Source organism: Corvus moneduloides, chromosome 3 (genome assembly GCF_009650955.1).
Source record: "Corvus moneduloides isolate bCorMon1 chromosome 3, bCorMon1.pri, whole genome shotgun sequence".
Taxonomy (NCBI): Eukaryota; Metazoa; Chordata; class Aves; order Passeriformes; family Corvidae; genus Corvus; species Corvus moneduloides.
In genome coordinates, this window is record NC_045478.1 from 38457922 (window position 1) to 38483564 (window position 25643).

The window sequence follows — 25643 nt, forward strand, 5'->3', positions numbered from 1 at the left end:
CGCCCCTCGCCAGCGGCCGCCGGCGCGCTCTGGGGTCGGGACGGGCTGCCCGGCGGGGCCGCGCCGAGAGGAACCCTCGCTGAAGTGAATGTAACCCCGCTAAGGCGTGTGTGCTTGGCCAGCATGTCCGGCGAGCTGACCCAAAGCGTGATCAAGAGAATAATCCGCCAAGTCGGCCTGGAGTGCGCTGCCCAGGGACAGACCCTCTCTGAAACCTTGGTGGCCTTCATGGTAAGCGCGAAGGGAAGCGTTCAGGGGCTGGCGGCAGCTGAGGCTTTCAGGGCTGACCTGAGCTTGGAAATCTCTTGGTTTCCAATTGCCTGCATTGAGAAATTTTAAAGGGGCATCCAGCGACATCTAGTAAAGGGTCCTGTAAAAGTATTTTATTCCCCTGAAATCCGTGTGAATATAATGCCCCAAGAAGGCTGCAGGTCCTGAGTCTTGGAAACTCTCTGAACTCCCAACTCAGAGCTCTTTCTCAGTTTTGTTATGCAGGCAGATTACCATTATTTTCTTTCAGAAATGGAAAAGAGAAGTGTTCTCAAGTTATAATAACGTTTCTTCACAATCTCATAAATGAATGTGTGATCCATAGGTGAATGTTTAATGCAGCACCTATATTTGTTCTTCGATGTTTACCTCCTCTCTCTATGGTGATGGATAATTTTTTTTGTTGTTTCTCTGTTCACACAGGGCCAGGTAGTACAAATGGGCTGAATATTTGAAGGAGTGGGCTCTGATCCCACTTAAAGTGAAAATTTAATGGAATCAGTCTCAGTATTGTCCTTGGTAGACAACCATAAGTATCGTAAAAACATTTTACATTTTGGCTTCTCTTAGGAGACATAGCACTGCTGCAGAATATAGTCTGAATGCACCTCCAGAGATGTGTCTGAAGAAAGATGGAGCTAGGTTCCTTTAAAATTGTTGATCAGCTCTTGATAAACTTGTGTATAAATATAAATGGTTCACAGCAGTACTGTTAATCTGCTGTTTTTTCCCCTAAAGGTGACACTACAGATCTAGAAAATAGATTGGGCTCAAAAGCAGTATTAATCAATTAAGCAGGAAGATTTTAATGAGTAAAAAATTCATACAAGTGGCTGGCAAGGCACCCAGCATGAACACCAACTGCAAACATGCACATATTTTGCTGCATGCAGAATACTATGGGTTTTTTATTCAAATGGTAAATGTTTATACTGATGACTATAACACCAACAAAGAAGTTTATAAACAACCATGATGGATTTTCAAAAAATGTTACTTAGGAAAATATTTTTCCAAGTAATTTTCAAAGGAGCTGTATTTAAATGTTTTTTCCAAAAAAAAAGGTTTTTTTCTTCATTTGCACCTGAGAACTGAGATTGAAGCTGACTAGATGAGAAATGAAGTGATTTTGTTTCATTATCAAAGATTGAAATGGATAAAAATGAATAGTAAAAGAAATACTGAATGCATCTGAGATTTTTCAGAAAATAAAAGGTGAGGTGTGAAGATGATATTTTGAGATGTAAATTAGTATCTTTGTTTTGGCAATCTCTAGGTGAAAGCTGTTGTTTTAGATCCAAGAAATGACTTTAATATGGATCGAATCCTTACAGAAAACAATATGCAGGATCTTACCCAGGTAATTCTGACATGATGTTGAGAGTCAGTATTTAGCTAAGACTACAGCATTATTTTCTACCTGTTCCTGTAACTAAAATGACATGCACACTTTCAAAATTCTAGTGCTACTTTATTCTCATGGTTCTGTTGCTAAAGACAACAGTTTCTGTGAATAAATGCCTTAGAAAAGCTTTATATGGAGAGAATGGTAGCAAGGGGGCTCTACAGCTGTTGTGAAACCTGTAGTAGATCCCTGTCAGTTCAGATGTTTCCCCAGAGATGAGAAAGAATTCACTTCTCTGACTCTCTTTTTAGCGCTGTGTTACCAGACTGCTTGACACAACAAACCCATCCCTAAGCACAATTAAGATGCAAGTTTACTTTGATATGAATTATGCAAACCGAGGTAATTTCTAATATGTTTTCATAGAAGTTGATGCTGAGTTTAGAATTTAATAATAGTAATTACTGTTAAATGAATGCTGGCAGTAAAGCAAAATAAAAATCCCATGAGAAATTTACTGTACAGGAGTCTGATGTTTCAGTATGGGTATAGTAGGGAAAAGTCTACATAAAATTTGAGAGTACACTCTTCTCATCCTGTCTGAGAGATTTACTGAATAGAATGTATTAGGTTGCTTGAGGACAATTACACTTTCAGGTTCAGTGGTTAGCTGTTTTCAGCAAGAAAAGCTTGCACCTGCACCTGTGTGTCTGAAGGCACTCAGAACTCTGCTCATGTATCTCAAAGAGAACTCAGTGTTTTATCAATATCCCTAACTGGGAGATGTGAGTAATCTTGAACAATCAGTTACAGTTTTAATTGAGTACATTTTTGTCTCATCAGTAGTAATTTCATATGGTCTGAGAATGGGAATGTGAAAATAAAATGAGATGGGGAAAATGCCTCTGCTGTAAATGTAACTTCAGATCTCAATGGGACAGTGGAGGCTGGCTGGGAAATAGAAGACACAGAACAAGTACAGACATGAGAAAAGCATTTCTGTGTGGGGAGATAATGAAAATATTTTCCTGGTAGCATGGATTAAACCCAAAAATTAGCAACACTGGGAGCTGCTCCTAAATCCTCTGAACTCTATAAGCTAAGTAACTCCAGCAAGTTTTTGAGATCTTGAGTAGTGTTCAAATTTGAGCATGTAAGTTCTGGTGTGTTTGAAATACGTCCTACAGTCAGAGGAGTCCAGAGAGCCAGAGACTTGCTGTTTAATTTGGCCTGAATAGTTCTCAGGACTCTACTGGCTGATGTTAATCATGCTAATTATATTAATGTGTAACTCTTCTGTATTAAATTCTAATGGTGTGGTACTATGAACATCTCTTCCACATACCTGTGCTTCAGAAACCTTAAGAGGGTGCTCTGACTGTGGAAATGAATTGTACCCTCTGTATAAGCCAGATTTCAAAGAATTTAGATAGCACTTTCTAAGCGTCCTTGTTTCCTAGATGATTTACTCAGTGAGCAGCAGCGTGTTCTGGAAGGAAAACTGGCTCCTATGGTCAGAGCTATCACAGAGGCTGGTGCACGTGCACAAGAAGAAAAAGAGAATATGTATCAAAAGATTGTTACCTATGTGCTGCTGAGATCTGGCCTGGCAGCCCCAACAGATATTGAGGCTGTCAGGGAGGTAACAGGTCAGTAAACTCCCAGCTGTGAAATTGGGCTTTTCTTCTTGAAAAATAAAATTTCACCTTCTCTTTGCTGACATTTAGATACAAACAGGGTAAACTGTGATAAATGCTTACTATCCAAACTGTCATTGCTCAGCCTTGAAGTGTAAATTTCCTATGGATGGGTTTCCTACTTTTTGCATTTGTTCAGGAGAGGGTATTTTTTCTTATTTAATGATTTTCTTTTCTGTTCCCTCATATTGAGGGTTTTCTCCCACTTTGTAATGCTTATAGCTGCCTTGCAGAGTGTATTCCCCCAGGCAGAGATGATTACTTTCATCTCACTCAGTAAGAAGGACAAAGAACAACAGCTGAAAGATCTTGCCATGCTAGTCACAGGAATTCGTTTGTACAACAAGCAGTGCCAGAAAGGAGGAAGCGGCATTGAGGACTGTAAGTAAACAACTGCATTTGATCTGGGTATTCCCAATTCATTCTTCCCGGCCTTCTTCACTGGAGCTGCTCCAATAATTTCCCATCCCAGGGAGGCCTGTAACTGTTATTAATATTTTACAAATTAGGAAACTGAGAATTCAAAATTGTGCAGATTCTCTCAGGAAACCCATGTCAGTTGTAGCAACAGAGTTGCATCTAATATAAAGCAAGCTTTCTCACATTCCTTGACTTCACTGTGATATTTCCACACCTGTAATTCTAAATATTTGAAACAACCTGACTAGTGAGATAGGGTGGTTGAATCTGGTTCGCAAGTATTTGGAAATGCATGAATATGAGGACAAAATTTAGAAATTAAAATTTTATTAGAGGATCATTATGCTCAAATATTGCACTTTAACCATTCGATAATGATTTCATTATTTCTTTTTATACATATTTCGTATTTATTCTACGTGAATAGTGCCAGCCATCCTGAATGAAGCCATTCCGTCAGCTACACAGACTGTCGATGAACGTCTGAATTCCTGCCAGCTGCTAGCCCACCAGTACACAGCCCTGCTGGAATCCATGCAGGAAGACCCCCACAGATACTCCCGGCTTAGTACTTTTAAATTAAAAGAAGCACTGTTCAGTGTGAGACAGTACGAAAGCTTCCTAAGCATCCTTCTGGTGAGATATCATCGTGTTATATCCTGTGGACTTTTATTGCAGATGGAATGTCTTCAGCTTACCTACTTGTACAGGACAGAAATATAAGAGAAATTATTCGAAAATAAATGAAATAAAATAAAATATATTTTTAGATAAAGAACCATAGATTGTTTAGGTTGGAAAATACCTTTAAAATCATCAAGTCCAGCCATTATCCTATTAGTCTGGCACTGTCAAGTCCACCATTAAAGAGTTGTTTGCATAATGATTCTCTGCCCCAAAAGGCATGAGAGAAAAAATCTCTGTGATGAATCCATAAATTATCTCAATTTTAGTCTGCAGACACCCCCAAAATACATGGAGTCATCAAAAATCTTTGAAGAATACAGCTTAAATGCTTGTTAATGAAGAGCTTTTCATTTGTGTTTTGAGAAACTGCAGGCATTTATTAGCCTTTCCTATATAAGGCATTGAAAAAATATTTTTTATTTTATTTTGTTCTCTTCATTGGGAAAATGTAGAGGATTTTCTATAAAAATTGGTAGTTTATGTGTGAGTGAAGTGTCTAAACACCTGAACATTTAAGGAAAAATATATTTTGTAGAAAGCTAGAGTACATTTTGTTCCCTAAAACAGTTGTTCTGAAAATAGTTGAATGAAGAGATCCAAGTAAATACTTATTACTAAATACTTGATTTTTTGAGTATGATGCATCTTACCTGGAGTTCTCTTTCCAGTCTGATGCAATTACAAATGCTCAAGAAGTTGAATCATTGGGTGTTCAGGTTGAAGCAACAATGATGGTACTGAAAAACAGAATGCAGGATAAGACTTCCGTAGAGTCCAAAGACGTTTTTGTAAGTATTACAAATGGAAAACCCATTACTTCTTCAATAGAAAGAAATTATTAAAGTAAGATACTTTGCTGGTGTGTTTTTGACTAGTTTATATTAAGAAAGGGGCTGCATATTTTTTCTCTATATTACAGTATCATCTGTGATTTTTGAAGGGACAACTAAAAGACTTGCTCTTAAGGCATAAAAAAGGCAAGGTACAATAAAGGAGCAAAGGAATTAAATGGTATTTTACTGTAAGTGTCTTGAGTTATTTGTCAGTATTTGTAGATTTACAGTGATATTTTCCTTTTTTGTGTGTGTAAATATTCTTTCCTGTTCCTTGCAGAAACTGTAAGAACATAATGGTTGCAGAAAACAGCATATCAGAGTGTGATTCTTTAAAAGTTCCCTTAGATAGCAATCCTTGTAATTACAGTATGAGTCACTGATATAATTTTTCTGAAGAAACTGGGTTTCTGTGATAGGGGTGTCAGCCTCTTTTCCCCTCACAATAGCTTCTGAACCTGTTGGCAAGTTTCAGTCACATTTGTCAGAGTCCAAAGATCTCAAAATATGTCATTTTCTGCAAGTTTTGTGAAAAAAAAAAAAAAAAAAAGAGCAACTAGAAACACACAATTAGAGCCTTACCAAGATCAAGTCTGAAATGGTTTATGTGCTGCCTGGCCAGTGAGCAGCCACTGAAGGTAGCTCTGCAGGATTGATATTCTGTACTGTTGCACCCTTGGTTGGGAGCTACAGGACATGGGAGGGAGGTATTGGGGGGAGAGGGAATGAGTGCTGTGAACTACAGGTATTATGGGGGAGGCTGCTTGATGAGCCTGGGAAAACCTGGGATTATTATGCTGGCATGTTATAAAGGAAACGGGAGAGAAATATGCTAGAAACCAGCTTCATTTAATTTGCTTTTCATGTAACAGCTCGTTATTTTGTGTGATTTGATTACCATTCCAATTCCTTGTGGTTAGCTCCTGCACCAGCATGCAGTTTCATCCATATTTTAGGTTATTTTTTAACATTCTAAGCTAATTATTAGAAAGCAAAATAAAGCCTACTGTGGAGGAAGAGGAAGATTATGACCTCCACCTACTCAGTTTATTTTTTACACTTTCCATAAGGGCATCCAAGCTGGAAACTCTTAGGAACAGCACTTTAACTCAGTGATCCAAGCTTCAGTTTATGTATGCTTTTGATTTTATAAACCAGATGTTCTCATTTGGAGAACATTTTCCCCTCTTGTCCAGCTGTTCAAAGCAGTTTTTTCTCTTCTGTATCTTTGTGGGGCTTAAGTGACTGATATACCTTATCCCTTTCCCTAAAAGCTGACTGTTGTTGTTTGCTGCCTTCCTAGAATTTTTTTTTGCTCCAGGTTGGTTAGTTGTTTTGTCTTCTCTGCTGAAGACAGAATATATAATGCCTTTTGATTTCAGATCCTTTCCAGATTTTTATATTAACACACCATTTAAATAACTTCTCTTGTCTTTGGCTTGTTGTTGACAAGCTGGATCCTCTACAAAGGTAGAGAAGCAGGGCATTCTGTCTTTTAAAAGCATAGGATAAGGCCTATATCTGTAGTAAATATTTGTTTTAGGAAAAATAGTACATTTCATTAGTATTCCTTGTTTTTTCTCTTAAGAATGTTTTTGATCTTGCTGCCCTTCCTTTAATTTCTTCCATTTTTGTAACCATAACATTTCCACAGCATTAGCAATGCTGATGAATTCCAGAGCTGGCTCTGTTGGCTGTTCTTACGATAATGTTGTTAACATGCAAAAAATGTGTTGTTAAGTGCACATTTCAGATTGGTTGAATCTCTTCCTGTAAATGCTCTCTGTGTGTTTAGATGTAACAGGGCACTTTTTATGTCACTGTCATTGAAAACAGCATTTATACTTAAAGCTTATAGGCTGCCTCTTTATGTGCCTACACCTGTACACCAGCGTCACTGCCAGGAAGGGCAGCTTCCAGTTTTGCCCTGAACCATGGACCACTCTGAAGAGGCCTGCACCCCTTCCATTTGGCACACGTGGGGCTGCAGTACCTAGTCACTCTGGAAACAGGGCAGACAAAATAAAAAAGCCTGATAGTTTGTACCTAGGTGTGGTTTTACCTAGTTTGGTAATTAATCAGCTGTGTTCCTTCTGGTCCTTATTCCTGTACACCATATTTTCAGTTATAAAACTGTATTGTCAATGAAGTGCTCAATTCAAGGCATGGTCACAGAATACATTTATTTGGAGTAAAATACAGAAAAGTACTATTCTTGCCTGTGGGATGACATGCTGGATATACTTGCTTTAGGCATATGTGGTGGAAGCTCCTCTTACAGTGTCCCTGAGTTCCCCTTGAATTTATGGTTGCTGAAGGTCTTGGAGATCAGCCCTGCTTTGTTCATAGCGGAGACTTTTGTGCACAGCGCTTGGGTTACACTGTAGACATAAAACAAATCTGCAGTTCGGATCATTTTCTTTATGTTCTAGCCTCTGTTTATGGAACTTTCTAAGCTTTGGACCGGCTTTCAGGATGCAAAACTACTGCTAAGCTTCCTCACAAATATGACTGACAATCTGCAACAATTCTTGGAAATCCAATCACAGCTTTTTCCAGAGGAAATGCTAACATCTTTTCTGGAAGGAGTGACTGTGAAAAGTGATGAGGAAAGGATAAAAGAAACCATGGGTATGGAAAGTTAATACTTGTTTGTTTTCCCTCATTTTCCAAGATTTTGTAGTTGGAATTTTCTTTACAAAAGGTGCTTTACAGAAGGTGGTATATATTGATTTTTTAATACTCAGAATTTGCACAGTAAATTAAAATAAGCATTGTAGGGTATAGATTTACACTTTCATGTAGTGTAGCTTGGAATTTTATTTTTACATGTAAAATTTAAATGTAGCTTCTAGATACAAGCATACCTTACAAAAATGGCAGAATGATCAGAGAATATATATAATATTTTAAAAGACTTTAAAGTGTATTTGTGTCTTTTTATACCTTTCAGAACTTTGGAAATGGAGGGGTAGGTGATAAACAAGATAATTTAGCAGGGTTTCAGTTACCAGAAGTGTTTGTTTGTAAGATGGTATCCCTAGGAACCAAGTGTTATGCCAGGGAGTTTGTAATACATGGGTGGGTGAAAACAAAATGGAAGAATAAGATATTACCTTCCTGTTGTTGTCCCCTGTTTCCAGAGAAAACTAATGCTACTAAAGAAGATTCCTGCAGGACTGATTTTTCAGTAGGTTCTCTTTCAAGGCAGGACTAAAGTTTGGCTTTTGGGATCTGGGCACTGCAGGTCATCCTGTGAAAATCAGAATAATCTGGTCATCCTGTAATATTATTATCTTTTAAACATCTGATATTTTAATATTGAAATCCTTCCTTTGTTTTATCTTTTCTTAGAAACCAGAGTGAATGTTTCTGATTTCAAGAACCAAGAATGGCTTTTTCCAGAGACTACTGATGATTTTGATGAGTTGCTAATCCAGTACCATGGTTTCTGTGCACATTCAATTGGTGTGAAAGGTCTCACCCTAGTAGGTATGCTTTGTAGTTAGACATTTTCCATACTATATATTTACACAAGGACTAGGGAAAATGTAAAGGCATTCTGAATGCATCCTCTTATGTCAAAGCTGGAATACTGTTTTTCCACATTTGCAGTTTTCACCTCAGCTAACTTATTTCCCTTGTTAAAGTATGGTTCTTTAAATACATGAATAAACTGCCCTTAGTAGAAGGTAGGAGGGCTTGAAGAGCAAGCAGGGGCAGAAACAAGATGGGATGGAGAAACGTTTCTTCCTGCTGTGTGTGCATCTGTATCACCTCCACTGTAGCAGAATACAGTTTGTTTACTGTTGTTAATGTGCTATAATGCAGGCATAGGGAAATGACCATTCCTTCTATTTTGTGTATCTGTATGTTGCAAATATAGCCATTAATGCCTACATCACGTGTATTTTTAAATAGTCATGAGAAAGTACTAAAAATCTTTCCTGAAAAGAGTGCAAAAGTGCACTTGATTAAGTCAACTAATTGTAGGAATTTTTGTCTCTCTAGGCTCATTTGTCTTGAAAGTAAGCCTTATTTCAGCTACCCTAGTTCATGTTTTCTGTCTCCCTATCCTTTCTAGAACCTGTCCATATAGAATTTTTTTAAACCTACTGGAGTTTGGGAGGAAAATATGGCCATTTACTTGTCAGTATTAAAGAACAGCTGTTTCAATGGCAATGTAGTTTATTTACACTTATTTAGTATTGCACGTGAGAACATCTGTCCTGAGTTGGGCTGAAGGTCTCTCTAGCCCTGTATCTGATTACTGCTCATGGACAGTCATGAACACTTTAAAATTACAAGAATTCCAGTCAGAGTGATCCTTCCTTTATTATATCTTTCCTTGTTCTAGCAGTTATGGGATTTCCTCTGATTAATGTTGAGTCTGTAACCTTCTGTTAAATAATCCTTCAAAGAGGTTTTTCATTTATCTAATTGATTTTTGAATCCATCTAGAGTTTGCCATGGGATATTCTTATTCTCAAGAGCCCCACAATTATATATGCTATGAAAAGGTACCTCTTCTTGAGATGGTTTTAAGCTCTGGCTTGATAATTTCAACAAAGACTTGATAGTCCTTCTATTAAAGGAAAGAAATCTAGTAAATAGTAATTTTATATTGCACACAATTTATGGTTTTATAACCCGCTATCATATTATTTCTTTTTTTTTTTAATGCTGAGGAGGCTTCTTCTTTAACCACTCCTTCTATGAAAGGTATCACAAGCCTTTGATCACTCCTAGATCCCTTTTACTTGTTCTGTTGTATTGGAACAAAATGTATTATTACAAATGTAGCCTACAGGTTGTTATAATGTTGGTTTTCTTCTCCTCTGTTTGCATACTAATAATTCCTTTTTTGACTGGGTATTTTCAGGGCACTGTCTATGATGATTCTGGTCTTTCCTGGGCAATGACATCTGAAGCACAGCCTGCCACTGTCCTTGATATCAGTTTGTGTTTTCCCATATAAGTTATTTGGCCTTTATTGACACTTCATTTTCTCTGTTAATTTATTGTTCAGCTTCCCAGCTGCTTTATCTGCTTCTTCAGTTATTCTCAGTGTTATGCTCTTTGGTATAAATGCACTGCTGATCTGCAATCAGATATTTGCTGGAGATTATAGGGGAAACATTTGAGAGTAGAGACTGGTTTCTTATGCCTTTGCTATATGTGTTTGATTTGTTGTTTTTCCGAGACATGCACTAAGGCATGCTGGATGTGAACTGATCAAAAGCAGTTTTACTGGCCTAACAAAACAGACTTTTCTATATTTGAAAAAGCTTGCTTTCAAGGGTTTATACTGAGTTCAGAAAAAGAAGGAAGTGAAACTAACTTGAGGGAAACACAGAATCTTGATTACAAATGTCTTTTGTATTGGATATCATACTGTTCACTATTTTAATTTGTGGAGTTTATTTTGGGTTGGCTTTTCTTCTCATTTTTAGGAAATCCTGCTATTGGAATTTTGAAGCACAAGGAGAAATGTTATGTTTTCAGTTCAAAAGAAGCTGCATACATCTTTGCGCAAGATCCAGATAAGTTCATTCAATTGAATGTAGAAAAAGCAAAAGAATATCCAGAGCTAATTCAACTGCTTGAGCTCCATCATCAGTTTGAATACCTTGTTCCACATGCACAGGTACACACTGCCCATGCCTCTTGCGGAACAGCTGCTGCATCACTGATTGGCCTGTCCTTTCTAAAAGAGAATAGATGATACCTATCTTTAGTGAAGAATAAACTCTTCTGCCTGTCTGAAGGTCCATCTTTTCCAGGTCTTCAGTGTTGAAAAAATGTTCCTACTTAATGTCATTTTCACCTTATCTCTTCATAGGAGAATATGCAGATCCAAAGCATTCTGGCAGTGATAAAAGCTATTAGTCCACAGCCTAGGCAGGTCTTGTGTCTGATGTTTATTTTCCTCATTTTTGCAAAAAGTAGCTTAAAAGAACAGTAAATAAATGCAACAGAAGATAAGTCAGATATCGTGTTAACTGGAGTTTTAGCTTAGCAGTCCATCCATGTGTGCTGGATGAGGGTGTAGTGATACCTGGGGACAGAAGTTATGGAACATACTACAAAATAACAGACAAAGTAATAGGAGAGTTATGTGATGGTCCTACTATGTGAAAGTCAAAGACTTGATTTGGATTTATAGACAAGATTCCCTGTGATCCACTTGTGAATTTTAGGTCCCTAGCAGTGGAAAGAATGTAGTCTTGAACTGGCCCTTGGTGTGAAACATAGTTTATATCCCAGCTGTAGCAGAGATGTGTGCATTTCTCCCAGTTATGATTTGTGATACTTTGTCCATTCATAAAGACAAACTGAGGTGCCTGCATCATAAAATACTGGTGGTAGTGGGACCCTTTTTTTTCCAAAAGCCAACAATTAAGTACTCACTAGGTATCCAGGAGCCTGCAACTCAGCTGTGGCCTCTGCCTCAAGGGTTTTCTGTCAGAAATTAAATCTATCAGATACTTAATGTTTTCCTTTTAGCAGGGGTATGGGGAACAAAAATATTGTTGAATGTAAAAATCATTATCCACTTGTGGTTTGCAGGTCTCTACTTGCTTTTAAAGAGTAGCATATCCATATGCTATTTCTCTGTATCCTTCTCATTAATGCCTTGCTTGGCTTTGGTTGTTTTTTTTCATTCAGGCCAGAAATGCAAGCAAATATTCGATGAAACCACCCCCAAAGCGTGACAGTGGTACTCAAACTGATACTCATATCTTGCCTCCAACTATTGTGAGATCCTATGAATGGAATGAATGGGAACTGAGAAGAAAAGCTATAAAATTGGTTTGTACTGTTATTACCAGATTTTCATTGTTATATAACAAAGTTGAGAATAAATTATTCTTAACTTTTGTTCCTTGAAACATAAATCTAACCTTTTATTCAAAGACATACACTTCATTACAACTGGGTCAGTTTTTTTTTTCTAGGTATTTTCTCTCCTTATTTCTAGACTTCTCTCACTTCTTCCATATTTTTCCCTGTTTTTTGAGCAGTGCTTCCACTGCTGTATCTATTAATTTCAAATTTTGCAGTTGCCTTCCTTATGTAATAAGAGTTTGTTGTTTTGAATTGAATTGCATGGAATATTAAAGTTGTTCTACATTCAAATCGATTTAATGGGTTGAAGATACTATATATAATTTATTTGGGAAAAAAAAAGCCAGAGCAAATGTTTGTCATACTATCATGATGATTTTCTGATGGATTGGAAATCAGTCTGTCCATAGAAGGTTGACCACATACGTACATAAAAACTTTTCAATCAACAGCATATATTTCAGAAGCTTCTTTCTAAGGTTTGCCAGCACAAGTAGTTGTCAAGGTATAGCACCTGATTTTCACAATTCAATCAAAATGAACAACTTGTGAGTACAGGGAATATTGCAGTTAACAATATCAACTGAACACAGAATATTTAAAGGGATTTTTTTTTCTTCTGTGAACAGATGCACTGTGAAGGCCTGTGGTCCACTGGGCAGCCTATTTCCTTTCTGTTTTTCTTTTTGCCACGAAATCTCTAACATTATAAAAGGAATCCAGAATTTTGAACTGAGGAGTCTTGCCAATGTTGATAGCTTATAAAGGATTCTAAGAAATAGTTGTTACTGAGGTATATAAAAGAAGCCAATTAGGTGTACAAGAAACCTAGCTAAAAGCCTCTTTTGCTTCTGTAAAGGACAAAAGTACATAAATAAACATAAGATGTGGTCAATGGCTCTTCAGCATAAGCAGAAGTGGATATCTTCCAAAATCTGGTCATGAAGACCATTCACAAACAAATTTGTAGCTTGTTAGTTTGAAATATTTAGAGAAAGTACTTTAAAGTACTAAGGGTGTTTGAGCCTCAGCTGTCCAAATAGGAGATTAGTGATGTGGAGCTGAAACCCAGATGCATGCAAAAGTGCTTTGACTATGCTCATTTGTAATATGGAGGTGATAAAACATTTAATATCAAGGTGATAAAATGACAGAAATAGTTTATCAGTGCATCAATGAATTTGATACTTCAGGAGAGCATCAGACATATTTGTGGGTTTTGTTAGAGGATGAGCTCAGATGCCTTTAGGGTTTTTTGTGTTGTTCATACTTAACCAAAGCACTTGTAGTGGTATGAAGTGTAAAATATTACTTTGTTAGAACACCTATATGCTGTTAGAAGTAATATTTTTAGCTCACATTTGTTTCTCTCTGCAAGCCCAGTTCCTTGTAATTCAGTCATTAAAACCCTCAGAAAAAGAAAAGACTTAATATATTGTCTTTCTTCCCATGCCATCTCCTCTGTAAGTTCCTTATTGTTCTTTTCTGGATTCTCCTTGATGACTCTGTGTATAAAATTTGGTTGTAGATTAAGGTACCAAAATGTGCCTACATTTACATGCTTCACCTAACATTCCAGCAGAGAGAGACCTCAGTGGTGGAGTCTGGAGAATGTTTTAACTTGCCCTGATACAACATTTAGAACATTTGGCCAGCTGTATCACTCTCCAGCTTCCACTGACTCCAATCTTCCCTGACTGGACTGGACTTCAGGGACTTTCTCACTTACATGGAGGGGTCTGAATTCCAGCACATGAGACTGTATTTTGTATATTTTGAGAAGAACATTATATTATAATTTACAGTGTTTTACATCGTTGCTGACATAGAAGGCTCAGTCATTTTTTTTGTTTCAAGTGCTGGCTTTAGAATACTAACAGTTTGTGAGAAGTGGTTTTGTTGTTGTATCTACAGCAATTTCTGTGAATAACCAGCTTTAATCATAAATTGCCCTAACTTTTACACCTTGTCAAGGAGTTAGTGAGCAACCTGGTGTAAGAAGGCATTTTTTCACTTTTATCTAATACTTTGTGGCACCAACCCCTAAACCTCATCACATTTGGCAGAAACCAGACAAAGACTGGAAGCACTTGCCATGAAAACATTTTTTTCTAACAAAACAAAGGTGAAGCATTTAAAAAAATTTGAAGGACAATGACCAATGAAAAATATGAAATTATAAAGAGACTCACTTAAAACTGTGTGGGCTACCTAAAGTGCTGTTCACACATCCTGTTAGTTCAGGAGTTACAAATCACAGTCGCAACCGAGTATTGACAGGAGGGTAAGGCGGGCCGTGTTCCAGGTTTGTGAAGCCCATGGATGTAAAATAGACAAACACTCCTAAGTATATACTAGTGCTAAAATGTTCAAAGTTTACCTTAATCTGATTCTTTTTGTGTCTTTAGGCCAATTTGCGCCGCAAGTTAACTCATGCCATGCAGACTGATCTCAGCCACATGAGAAGAGAGAACGTCACCCAAGTGTACTTGCCAAAAGATGTCGGCACCCAGACTAAGCGTGACAACTCAAGCAATGTACCCAAACCCCAGATTTTCCTGAAGAGTCTCCGAGGAGGATCATCTCCCACTACTCATATGGTTGCAGTAGATTTAACAAGACCACTGGATGAAACCTAAGTGAAAATGAGAAACCTGAAGATACATCTTCAATGTGTATATAAAAATCCCTGAATATATTCGAATTTAGACACTAAAGATTTTTCTGTGTCTGTTGATTCCAGGAACAGTTGGTCTGTTTCATTTATCTTATCTGTTGGGGCTGCTGACTGGCATTAAGTGACAGAAGTGATAAGACTGAAGCACAGATTTTAAATAGCAATTTAGAATCAAGATGTTCCCAAGGACTTTCACTTCTAACATTTAAATGCATAGCATTGTGGGATTTTACTGAAGTTTTAATGCAATGGTTGCTTGTTGAAAATCTGTCTTTAAGTGAAAAAACTTAGCCCAGGAGAGTCATTCAAGTGTCACAGCTCCAGCCTTAGAGCAGAACTGTGAAGAAGGTAAAACCAACAAAATGAAACCAGTCTGGCTGCTTGGGCCTGTCCATTTGTGATGGCGTTAACCCAACCCAATGAGTGTAGGCCAAGGCTGGGAGGTTGAGAAGAGGGAATCTGTCTTGGATGGTTCTGGCACCCTTTTAGGTCCCTAGTAATTTCTTGACAAAACAGCGTACAGGTGAGCACACTGCAAACCGTAGGAGCTTGACTTCAGGGGACCTTTTTGAAAGCTCTGTTTTGCTTGTGTTTGAAAAACTAAAGCACAACAGAGAAAAGGTTTCTAGCTTTATGTCATTGTGGCAAATATGTACCAGGTCTGACCAATGCAACTGCGGATAGCATTTCTGTTTGTGAAACCCTGAATCATTTGAGCTTTAGGATGAAACATCTTCTCAAATGGAAGCAGGGGGTACTTTAAAATAGATATTCTTTTCATGACAGTAAAGACTTCCACAAGCTGCTACCTGCACAATGCCCAGGTGCACAACTCTGATTGCATAGGGTGTGCTAAGGTTTCTAAATCTCTTTTTCTTGTGTGCCTTGTAATGCAGTGTGGTTTCCTGGCTCGTTCTTAGACAAGCTTGTGACAATGAAGCTCAAAGATTCAAGCTGCTGAATGATTTTTCTGTGGCATTGTGCAGGATAGCATTCTCTTGTTGTTTAACTGTTTGCAAGACACCTGACTTCACTTTTAGAAGTTATACAATAGGGATTAATCCCCAAAGCATTATTTAAAAAACAAAGGAGCGTGAGGGGAGCACTAGGAAAGAACTTTGCTAAATGGTTTTTGACTAGGTGATTTTCTCTGTTGGGAAAATAAACTAGTAGCAGCCAGATGTGCTGCTCCTCCATGTTTTTAAATCATGAGCAGGCACCAATGATTAGATTTATTAATTAAAATATCAATTCAATTACTAGCTGCAGTTTTATTTTTTTCCCCAGAGAAAAATACCCTGTCACTTCTTTATTAATAAACACTTTTTCTTGCTGTGATCTTTCTATATTATCATCATTTGCTTTGAGGCTTTTATGCTACAGTTCTTACCAACCAACTGGTATTTCAAGAATCCAGAAATACATTTCATTTAAAAGTAAACTGATGATTGAAATTTCATTTTATCCTACTTTGTTCTTTTCCACTGGAGAAGGTACTGCAGTGCTGTAAAATACTGGAGAATACAATTGTAACCTCCATCTCGGTTTTGTCGCGGCAGAAACGTGTCGGTGGCTACGAGCTTACTCCTGGCAATGAGAAATGCGTGTGAGATTTCCTGGATGTTTGCTGCCAGTAAAACAGTTCCGAAAAGCGGCCGGGTGGAGCAGGATGCTCTCCAGGATATCCAGGCAGGACGGAGCTCGACTCGATGGTTCGGCGCGGGCGGCGGGGCGCTCTGGGCGGCCGCGCTGCACTCTATGGTGCGATGGGAGGAGCGGCGGGGCACGGCGGGCGGCTCCGGCCCGGCGGTCCTGGCGCCTTCGGCGAGCACCATGTCGCCTCCGAAAGGTGAGGGCGGCGCCGCGGGGCGCCCGGCGGGTCCCGCGGCTCCTGGTGGGCGGCACGGCCGGAGAACGGGAACAATTCCCACCCGCTTCCCCAAGAGGAAACGCGACCCGCGCGCAGACTCCCCCCCGCCTCCCCCCTACCAGGGGGAGTGGAACTGGCCTCCCCGCTGGGGAGTGTGGCGCCGGGCGCCACCACCGCGGGAGCGAAGGGGGGGAAGGGGCTACGCGGGGCCGCGGGGTCGCGCTGGGGAGGGGCTCTCCCCGCCTGCTTTCCCGCCCTGCCGCTCTCCTCCCGCCGCCCGGGAGCTTCTTCCCGCGATGTGGCACCGCTGCGTCCCCGGCGTGTGGGCGGCGGGTGCTCCCGGTACGGGGCTTGCCGGGTCCCCGGGACGCCTCCGCCTTTAGGGTCAGCCACAGCCGCGTCTCTCCTGCTGCCAGTTCCCCTCTGAAGGCGTCTGACCGTGGCGTAGCATCTTTGGGGCTTATTTTTTGGGGCACCTTTGGCGCAGGTGTTCAGTGCATGGGGACATCCCCTGCACCCACCCTGTTTGCGCCGCAGGTGTCCCTGAAAATGCCGGCGCGCCCGGGTGCCTACTGGAGTGTGTTTAGATTGGACATTAGGAGGAATTTCTTCACAGAAAGGATGATTAGTTGCTGGAATGGACTGCCCAGGAAGGTGGTGGAGTCACCATCCCTGGAGGTATTGAAGGAAAGACTGGATGTGGCATTTAGTGGCACGGTCTAGTTGACTTTGTGGTGTTCAGTCATAGGTCAGACTCGATGATACCGGAGGTCTTTTCCAGCCTAATTGATTCCGTGATTCTCTGTGATTCTGTGTACAACGAGGCCAGAGCCCACACGGTCCCGAAGCCAGAAGCTCGGGCAAGCCGGGAGGGTTTAAATCGGCCAGGAAGGCGCCGCCTGCCCCTCTTCCAGCTACCCCATGGAGGGCCTTGCCCAGGGCTCCCCAGCTCCCGGCAGTGCCTTGGCGGGGCCTGGAAGGGTGAGGGGCAGGAGGCTCCCAGCGGTGTGTGCCAGGTGCGCAGCACCCCGGATAACCTGGCAGGGAGCGAGTTGTGATCCCTATGCCAGGCTTGGCCCGCGGCTGCCTTCCAGGAGCCCTGGCGGGGAGCCCTTAGATGAGCCGTGGAAATGTGTGGGAGGCCCGCACTTGTAGCCCTTAGATGAGCTGTGGAGATGTGTGGGATGCCCGCACTTGTATCCTGAGGCTTTTGGCCTGTCTGGTCCCTTTTTGCCAGAAATCATTTCATCCAAGTGGGATTTACTATGAAAAAACCAAAAGCTTCTTCCAGTTCTTCTTTTCTTTAGGCGAGTATGAGTTCAGATTTACCAGCAAAAGCTAGAGATGCCCCAGCTATGTTTTTCTTCTGCTCCCCTCACTGCACTGGTACTAATGCAGACATGTGAGCCAGGCTGGAGAAATGTCCAGGCTGAAAATAATTACAAATACTTTTTTACATAATGCTGGAACTATCTAGTCTAGATACTAGATTCATTATGTCTTGCTGCATTTGGTTTACCCAAGTTTCCAAACCATTGACAAATTGGGGCGCTTTTTTTTTTCCCTTTTTTTTTTTTAAAGGGTAGTTAATAGAGGCAAGGATTAAGTTTAGCTTTAGTTTGGTGGTGCATAGACTTAAAATCTTCACGTGTCAAATCGCAGCATTAGTGTAATTTTTGTCAGCACTGAAACATCATTAGAAAATACATTTTTGTAAAACCATATGGGGTTAATTATATTTCCTGGTTGTTATGCCCTTGGATTCCCTCCCCACAATCCAAACTTAATTTAAAAATGGATTACAGCTTGTAAGTCTCTTCTAAGCATTGTTAGTCCAGAAACTAACTGGCTCTGCCTTATGAAAGTGGTTACTGACGTGGGTAAGATTTTTATCTATAAGGAAGTAGCTAATTTAAATTATTGCAGTGGCAGGAGGTATTAACTGTACCTTGCAGAAATGTTACGCAATTGAAGACATCTCTGGCTTGAAAGAAACATGAACCAAAGCATTGGGCGCATTGGATTCAGCAACTCATTCCTATATTAAATAGCAAAGTTTTTACAAAACTACTTATCCTGTATCTTGTTTCCTAATCAGCAGAGGAACACAAACTTCCACCAATTAAAGCACATTTCTTTAGGATATTCGAAACATGACAGTGGCCCTAAAGGTGCTGCTGAATGACCAGTATCCACCAGAGAGATGCCAAACATAACAATCTACCAGTTTGAAAAAGGATTTTGTAGAAGCCACACGTTTGCTGATGTCTCACGTTGGGTTGTGCCTTTATGTAGAGAAGTCCCGTTTGGAGTTGTGTGCTGTTTTCTTTGCTGGTTTAGATGTTTGCTTAGCCATTCCCTGACCTGGGAATGCACTGGAGTGGCCTGATAGAATTCTCAGGCCTTAGAGGAGTGCAGATTTATGAAAAACTTCCTTGTGCCAGGAGAGCTTGGACAGGCTAACTCCCAAATTTTGCAGGATAGTAGTTGGTCCAGGTCAAAACTGTTACAAGAATTGTTACTGATGTAGGAGTATAGCAGTGGGGAAGACAGAGGGCATAACGCAGATGATACACAGTCCTTGTGGTGTTTATTTTACTAGGAGAGCCTTAACCTTAGACCTTTATACAGGGAGTTTTTCAAGAAAGCCCTTTGTGTGAAGTCCCATCACCATTCAGAGCAAAATCTTCTTCTTTTACTAACTTAGGTGGAAAATAGGGCTGAAGGAAATTCTGCCTTATTTATTAAGATTTGCTAGATTTCTTTGCTGATACTGAACTTTTCTTCTTTCTGCTTTTGCTAGTCCGCCAACGCTCTTTGTGTCAGAATTCAGTGTATTATGTGAAGAGGATCAGCTGCCATTTCAGTGTGAGTGCCTAGTGTCAGCTAAAGAGCAGGAAAGCATAGAAAGACTTTTTGATTTTTATTAGATAAATATTAATGTATGATTCGTTTTTCTAGAGCATCTATTTTCAAACAGTTGGAGTTCCTGTACCAGCTTCTTTGAGAAGGCTGTAAAATTTAATGAAAACTTCTTTATGGGAAGTGTTTCCTAACATTGTAATTGTTGTCTGCTGACACAGTGGTGTTTGATACAGCCCTCCAGCTGGAGAACACACTGTTTCAGTTTGTAAATTAAAATGGGGGTCACGCTGAGTCGTCTCCTCTGTTTTGTTTCAGAAAATGTCAGCTTACTGTTCAAGCTGTACTGCCTCACGGTGATGACCCTGGTTGCTGCCACATACACGGTGGCACTGCGGTACACCAGGACAGTGGAGACAGAACTCTACTTTTCAACGACAGCTGTGTGCATCGCTGAAGTTATCAAGTTGTTCTTGAGCGTGGGCATCCTGGCTAAGTAAGTGTGGGAGTGCTGATCAGTGTTTTGAAAACCAGTCCTTGCTTCTAACCTCAGGTTCTCAGGTACTGAAGTGCAGGTACATTCGAGAATGTGGCTGGATAATCGTGCTGTGGAAGGGTAATTTTAGAGCGGGTTAGAGTTTGTGAGTCCTCATCAACTGAAACTGCTTTGTATACAGCATGATATTGAGGTGTGTCCTCTCTGCATATTTTCTATTTTTGTATGCTTTGGAATCAGTTCAGAGTGTCAGCATGGATTATCCACGATGTTTTGGGTCCTTAAAATGTTGGTGTAGATGAAAGTTGGACTTTAATCATCTGCTGTGAGCCATTATCTGCTGAGTTACATAAAATTCTAGTGTTCCTACTAATAAATTTTCCCAAACAATGTTGCAGACAGACATTTTGCTGTCTCTAATAATCTGCAAACCAGTGCTGAAAGACTGTGATCAAGAAATACTCGTTTCTGTAATCCCAGACTGCTGCTAAGAACTAGAACTTGTCCATGCATGAGCCCTCCCTCAAGTAGGGAGGCTGTCAGTCTGGTGCCTTTTCTGTCAGCTTCCCTGTGCTACATCCTTCCTAGGAAGAATCTTCATATTCTGGACTTTTCCGAAGCCCAGTTCTTGCTGTTGTGGTAGAATTTGTTCTTTTAGGGTCTCTGTCTCTCTTTGTGGCTTTTGGTACATCAGAAGGCTGGCTGTTATCTGCCAGAGGATCGTGGAGTCACATGATGTACTTCAGATTTTCATCAGATCTTTTCCTCTTAACATACAAATGGCATTTTATTTGAAGTGAGGCAATATTTGAGTGTGATCAACTGCCTTTTTTTTTAACCTTTCATTAAATGGAATGTGTTAGAGTAGGCAGGTGTGAGCAGTAGGGAATTTCTGTTTTTCTCTTCATGCACCCTGGGCTTCTCACTCTGTCAGCACAAAATGCTGGCAGAAATGACTCTGCTGACACGTGCTGTGGTTCTCACTGTTGTGACCGGTGAGGATCCCACTGGCTCTCTGGAGACTGTAGCAGCCCATGTTTCCCAATAGTGAGGGACCTCTGGGTAGCCTCACCTGTGTGTAATTTGTCAAATCTTGTGCACCTGGGACCCAGGCTGTGTATAGTACACCTAGTGCAGCGGGGTAAGCCATCCCTTTTGTTAAGGGTCTGTAATACTGTGTTCATTAAATGTATGAATGGTCTTTTTTACTTGAAATAATTAAAAACTAAATTACTTTTAACTCGGAAAGGAGTCTTAGCATGTTGTTGTTTTTAGAGCAGCCCTGCACAGCCAAAAGTCTCTGTAGCCCCTCATCGTCCCTTTATCAGCAGAGGATGTGTAGAATAGAAGTGTAGCCAAGGGGGCAAGCATGGGCTGAGCTTTTCTTAGCTGATGGCAGAAACATATGGATTCTGTTGTCTTGTGTTGGCAGATGTGATGAATAATCTTTCTTCCTTCATTTTGCTTTTCATATCTCTACGGATTTGTGTTTTCATCTCTAATTTATTTTCTAAGCTGGGAGTCCTTGTTTAATTTTCTGTGATCATTATAGTTCCCATCCTTAGAGCATTTCCAGTATTGTTACATCCCTTTTGAAACAGGATCCAGAGCTGCATGCTGTATTCAGGATGTGATTGTGCCATGACATTAGGCAGAGGACTGAAGGTGCTTTTTCTCTTGGCCTCAGTTCTTTTCCTAAGGATTCTGCTCATTTCTCTGAAGCTGAGCCTTGAGCTGGTGCCATCCAAGAGCTACTTGCATCTTTTTGTCAGGTGCCCGTGACTAGATTAGAGAGGGTTGCTGTATTTAGGGGTTGTCATTTCCTATGGTTCTTTCTCCTTTATTGACACCTGAGCCTTATTTACCAGTTAAAATGGGAAGAATCAGATTCACTGAGCTGTTTGGAGGTTATAATGTCTATTCTGATCTGGTCAGCTGGTGGGGTTTTTCTCTCCATAACTGAGAGAGATATGGGCACCTGCAGGCACCATTCATCAGGCCATGCTCACCTCTCCTTGGTAGGATGTCTGGCATGCTGATGGGTCCAAAAGATGCCAACTTTCTAGTAACCTCCCTTTTCAGATCACTTATGAATATGCTGAACAGCATCAATTCCACGTAGCTTCATTCTATGTCTCCTTTACATCTTCCTTCAGTTTTAAATCCTAACCAATTTGTCTCACCCAAGGCAAGGTGCCTTTGTAGTTCAGTAACCAGTCAGAAGATAGAGTACCATCTCTTTTTACTGTACAGCAGGATACATTTGTGTGGGTACCTTTTCTTTTTGAAAGAGACAGCATTGATAACTGCAGTATACAGGATACAAGAGTACAACTCCCGCGTTGTTCCAGCTGCAGAATTTGTTTTCTTACACATTATTATATGGTGCCTTCACTGTTTACTCTTAAGGTATCTCCTGGAGGGCACATTGAATGGATAAATGCCAAAGAATTGTCTTTCAAAAGTGAAGCTTACAATAGTTTAAACTGTGCTAAAAATTAAGTCAACTGTACCCTCCATTTCTCATGCTTATTTAAAGTCCTGTTCACCATCTGGTAATAGCATTTGCTACATTCTTAGCTGGTACATAACTACTTAGCAATGGATGAAGAAAAGCAGAGGTGTTTTGCAGACTCTAGTTTTAACTTCAGCTTTGCTAACAAATGCGTGTTTCTGTTGCACAGATGATAATTATTAGTATCTCTCACCTCTTCATACCTAGGAATTGGCTTTGTGAATGGGGTAATGAATTTATGAAAGGAGAAATGGCTTTAAAGTGAAAGAGAATAGCTTTAGGTGAGATATTAGGAATAAATTCTTTATAGGAATTCCTTTATAGGAATAAATTACCCAATTTTCTTGTACATCTTATTTCCCAGTCCTAGACAGTGTAATAAATACATTCAGAAATGGAATAAACAAAAAAAAATTGCCCATAATATCAATGACTCCTAACATTTTGTACAGTTCTGTATCTAGTGCAAGTTACCATGGTGAGCTGTAGCATGAACTCTTCCCCTTTTCTTGTATTGCAAACTTCACTTTGAGTGCTACTTGTCCGTGGATTTTTTTGTCATGGTTGTTGTCTGTGGCCAGACATGTCTGGTTTTTTGTGTGTGCTTTCTGTTATGGAAAAATACAAAAAGAATCCTTTGCAGCTGCCTGTATAAAGACTGCTCTTCCTACGGGGGGAAAAAAAGCCAGGAAAAGGAAGTATATGCTTGGTGCAAGTAGGTAGGAAGGTAAGGAAGGGGAGAAGTTTGAATGGAAGGATCATGAGAGGGTAAAGCCTCTAATTCTTTGTAGAGGAAAAGTTGAAGAACTGGAGTACAGAGTCAGGAGTTGATCAGGAAAGGAAAATATGCTGAAACGAGGTGGTTAAAGCTATTTATTTATACAAGTGTGCAACAGAAGCACAAGGAGAGTTAAATTTAAGAGCAGTACAGTTTGCAAGTTGAAAGGCCTGTGGGGGGGGCAGGAATTATTTTGGATGTTGGTATTTGTCAGTGCTAAGCCAGTGAAGATTGGAAAGGGGGGCTGTGGGAGAACTGGGAAGAGGACTGGAGCAGCAGCAAGAAGTAAGCAGCAAATGTCAGATTGATGTGCAAGTGATAAGGGAGAGCCAGTAATGCAGAGGTCAGCTGTGAACAGCTGAGTAGCAAACTGCAAAAGGGGGCAGCAGCCAGCAGCAACGCGCTCTTCCCCATTGCCTGCTCTTTCACACGCTGTAATTACTTGAAGGAGAGGTGTGAAATGCAAGGACAGGGACAGGCACAGGGAGCTGCCACACACCTGCCAGACCTCTTCACGTGTGTGCTGGTGCTGGTCCAGCATCTCCCACAGCACAAGTGAGACCGGGAACCCATGGCTGACTGAGGAATGAGAGGTTTTTCTAGGTAAGTAGTGTGCAAGGGTACAGTCCTTTTTTGGCTGTACTGTGAGGCCCAGTTTAAAGGGGATCTGGAAAATCATGAGCATTTGACATCACACACAAACATTAATACCCAGTAAAAAAAGGGAGACACAAACAACAGCCTTCTGTTCCACTGCCTGTATTGACCCACTGCTACACAATAATGCATCTAACTTCCTGATTCTAGAATGTTTCTCTCACCTTCAGGGCTTTCTACTTGTTGAAAATCTCACTTGTTTTTTGCCAGTTAACCTTTTTTTTCTTGTATGAGCAGAAAGTACAACTGATTGTGGAGAACAAAATTTCAGGCCTCCCAAAGGATTCATTGATTTGATTTCTGTTGTAAAATACCAGTTTAAGAATGCCCTCAGTTATGCTAATATTTTATTTTGCAGAGAAACTGGAAGTCTGACAAGGTTAATAACATCTTTAAAAGAAAATGTATTTGGAAGTCCTAAAGAATTGCTAAAATTAAGTGTTCCATCTGTGGTGTACGCTCTCCAAAACAATATGGCGTTTGTGGCTCTTAGCAACTTGGATGCTGCAGTCTACCAGGTAATACACGTTTCTGTCAGTAACAGATCTGGAAATATATTTCTCTTTCCTGATTCATGAGGCACATGTATCAGGTATTTGTCTGCTGTGCACGCAGCACTCTCTTCAGCCTCAGTGTTAAAAGCCAAACTGTGCTTTGTTATATTCAGAGCATACACTCTGCTGCAGAGCTCTGGCTTTCTGAGCTAAGCCACTCACTGCTAGAGTCACTTCAAATTCACTTTGTTGTAGTTGGCGATGGATCTGTAGGAAATCAATGAATATAAAAATCTATTGTTCTGTAGTTGAATTTTCTATTTTATTTTCTTGTCTTGGAGGAGTTTCTAAAACCATGTCCTCTACACTACATTCCCATCTTCTTTAGGTGACGTACCAGTTGAAGATCCCTTGTACAGCTTTATGTACAGTCCTGATGCTGAACCGTACCCTTAGTAAGTTGCAGTGGTTCTCTGTCTTCATGCTCTGTGGTGGTGTTACCCTTGTTCAGTGGGAGCCTGCTCAGGCTACAAAAGTACAGGTAAGAGTTAGTATTTTGCCTCTTCAGCTAAAGAATAAACGATCATTGATCACTGGCTTTCACATTTATTGTGTACCAGTTCAGGCAGGCTTATGGTATTGCTCCAGTCTCACTTGTTGGAAGCGCAACTGATTGCTACAATTAGTAAAAATTACTACAGTCATCATAATCAGTCTAATGCACCATCCTAGGAGTGTCTGAGTAATAGATTGTTTCCAGCAGTTGGCCTTGGTAACATCATAATTGTTGGAACAGAGAATTTGGAATCAAAGCACTGGGAGGAATTAGGAGCTAAGCTCCAGCACAGTGTGGGTATGTCATTTAAACACACCCTTCAGAGGTACTGACCTAATCCGGTTCTAGGGATGAACAAGTGTCTTCTGTTTCTTAGGTCATAGCTGCTGCTCAGCTGCGTTAGTGGGAAAGGCAGGTCAGGCCTCTGGGAATACCGGCCACAGCCCAGTAGACAGTGCCTCTGAGCACTGCATGAGTACCCACAGAAAATGAAACACCACACAGCTACACCGAGCTGAGCTGAGGGACAGCCCTAGATAAGCAAGTGCATGTTGTACTGCAGTGAAATGCTGATAATTTTGCTCCACTTAATGAACTACTTCTGTGTCCTGATTTTGGCTGGGATAGAATTAATTTT

General features: G+C 40.3%; 2 protein-coding genes across 6 annotated transcripts in view; both read left to right on the forward strand.

Moving 5' to 3' along the window:
* On the forward strand, positions 1-16237 carry CFAP206 (cilia and flagella associated protein 206). 4 transcript variants are annotated; one of them, XM_032105013.1, is made up of 12 exons: positions 1-231; positions 1547-1630; positions 1927-2017; positions 3076-3264; positions 3535-3693; positions 4160-4368; positions 5088-5207; positions 7685-7883; positions 8607-8744; positions 10706-10899; positions 11922-12065; positions 14510-16237. In XM_032105013.1, exons 1-12 carry the CDS (start codon positions 124-126, stop codon positions 14738-14740), a joined length of 1866 nt encoding a protein of 621 aa, XP_031960904.1. In that variant the 5' UTR covers positions 1-123; the 3' UTR covers positions 14741-16237. The 4 variants fall into 4 exon arrangements, with proteins under 4 accessions (XP_031960904.1, XP_031960906.1, XP_031960907.1 ...); XM_032105015.1 differs by lacking the exon at positions 1927-2017 and having other exon boundaries at positions 190-231; XM_032105016.1 differs by lacking the exons at positions 1547-1630; positions 1927-2017 and having other exon boundaries at positions 212-231.
* The window catches only part of SLC35A1 (solute carrier family 35 member A1), a 17975-nt gene continuing 7370 nt past the window's right edge, over positions 15039-25643 (forward strand). The window contains exons 1-5 of one of the 2 annotated variants that reach the window (XM_032105024.1): positions 15039-15126; positions 16338-16627; positions 19829-20006; positions 24315-24474; positions 24839-24991. In XM_032105024.1, coding sequence (XP_031960915.1) covers positions 16372-16627; positions 19829-20006; positions 24315-24474; positions 24839-24991 — 747 coding nt within the window. In that variant the 5' untranslated portion in view covers positions 15039-15126; positions 16338-16371. Of the gene's footprint in view, positions 15127-15212; positions 15302-16337; positions 16628-19828; positions 20007-24314; positions 24475-24838; positions 24992-25643 lie in introns of those variants that run through there. The other variant, XM_032105023.1, reaches the window with a different exon arrangement.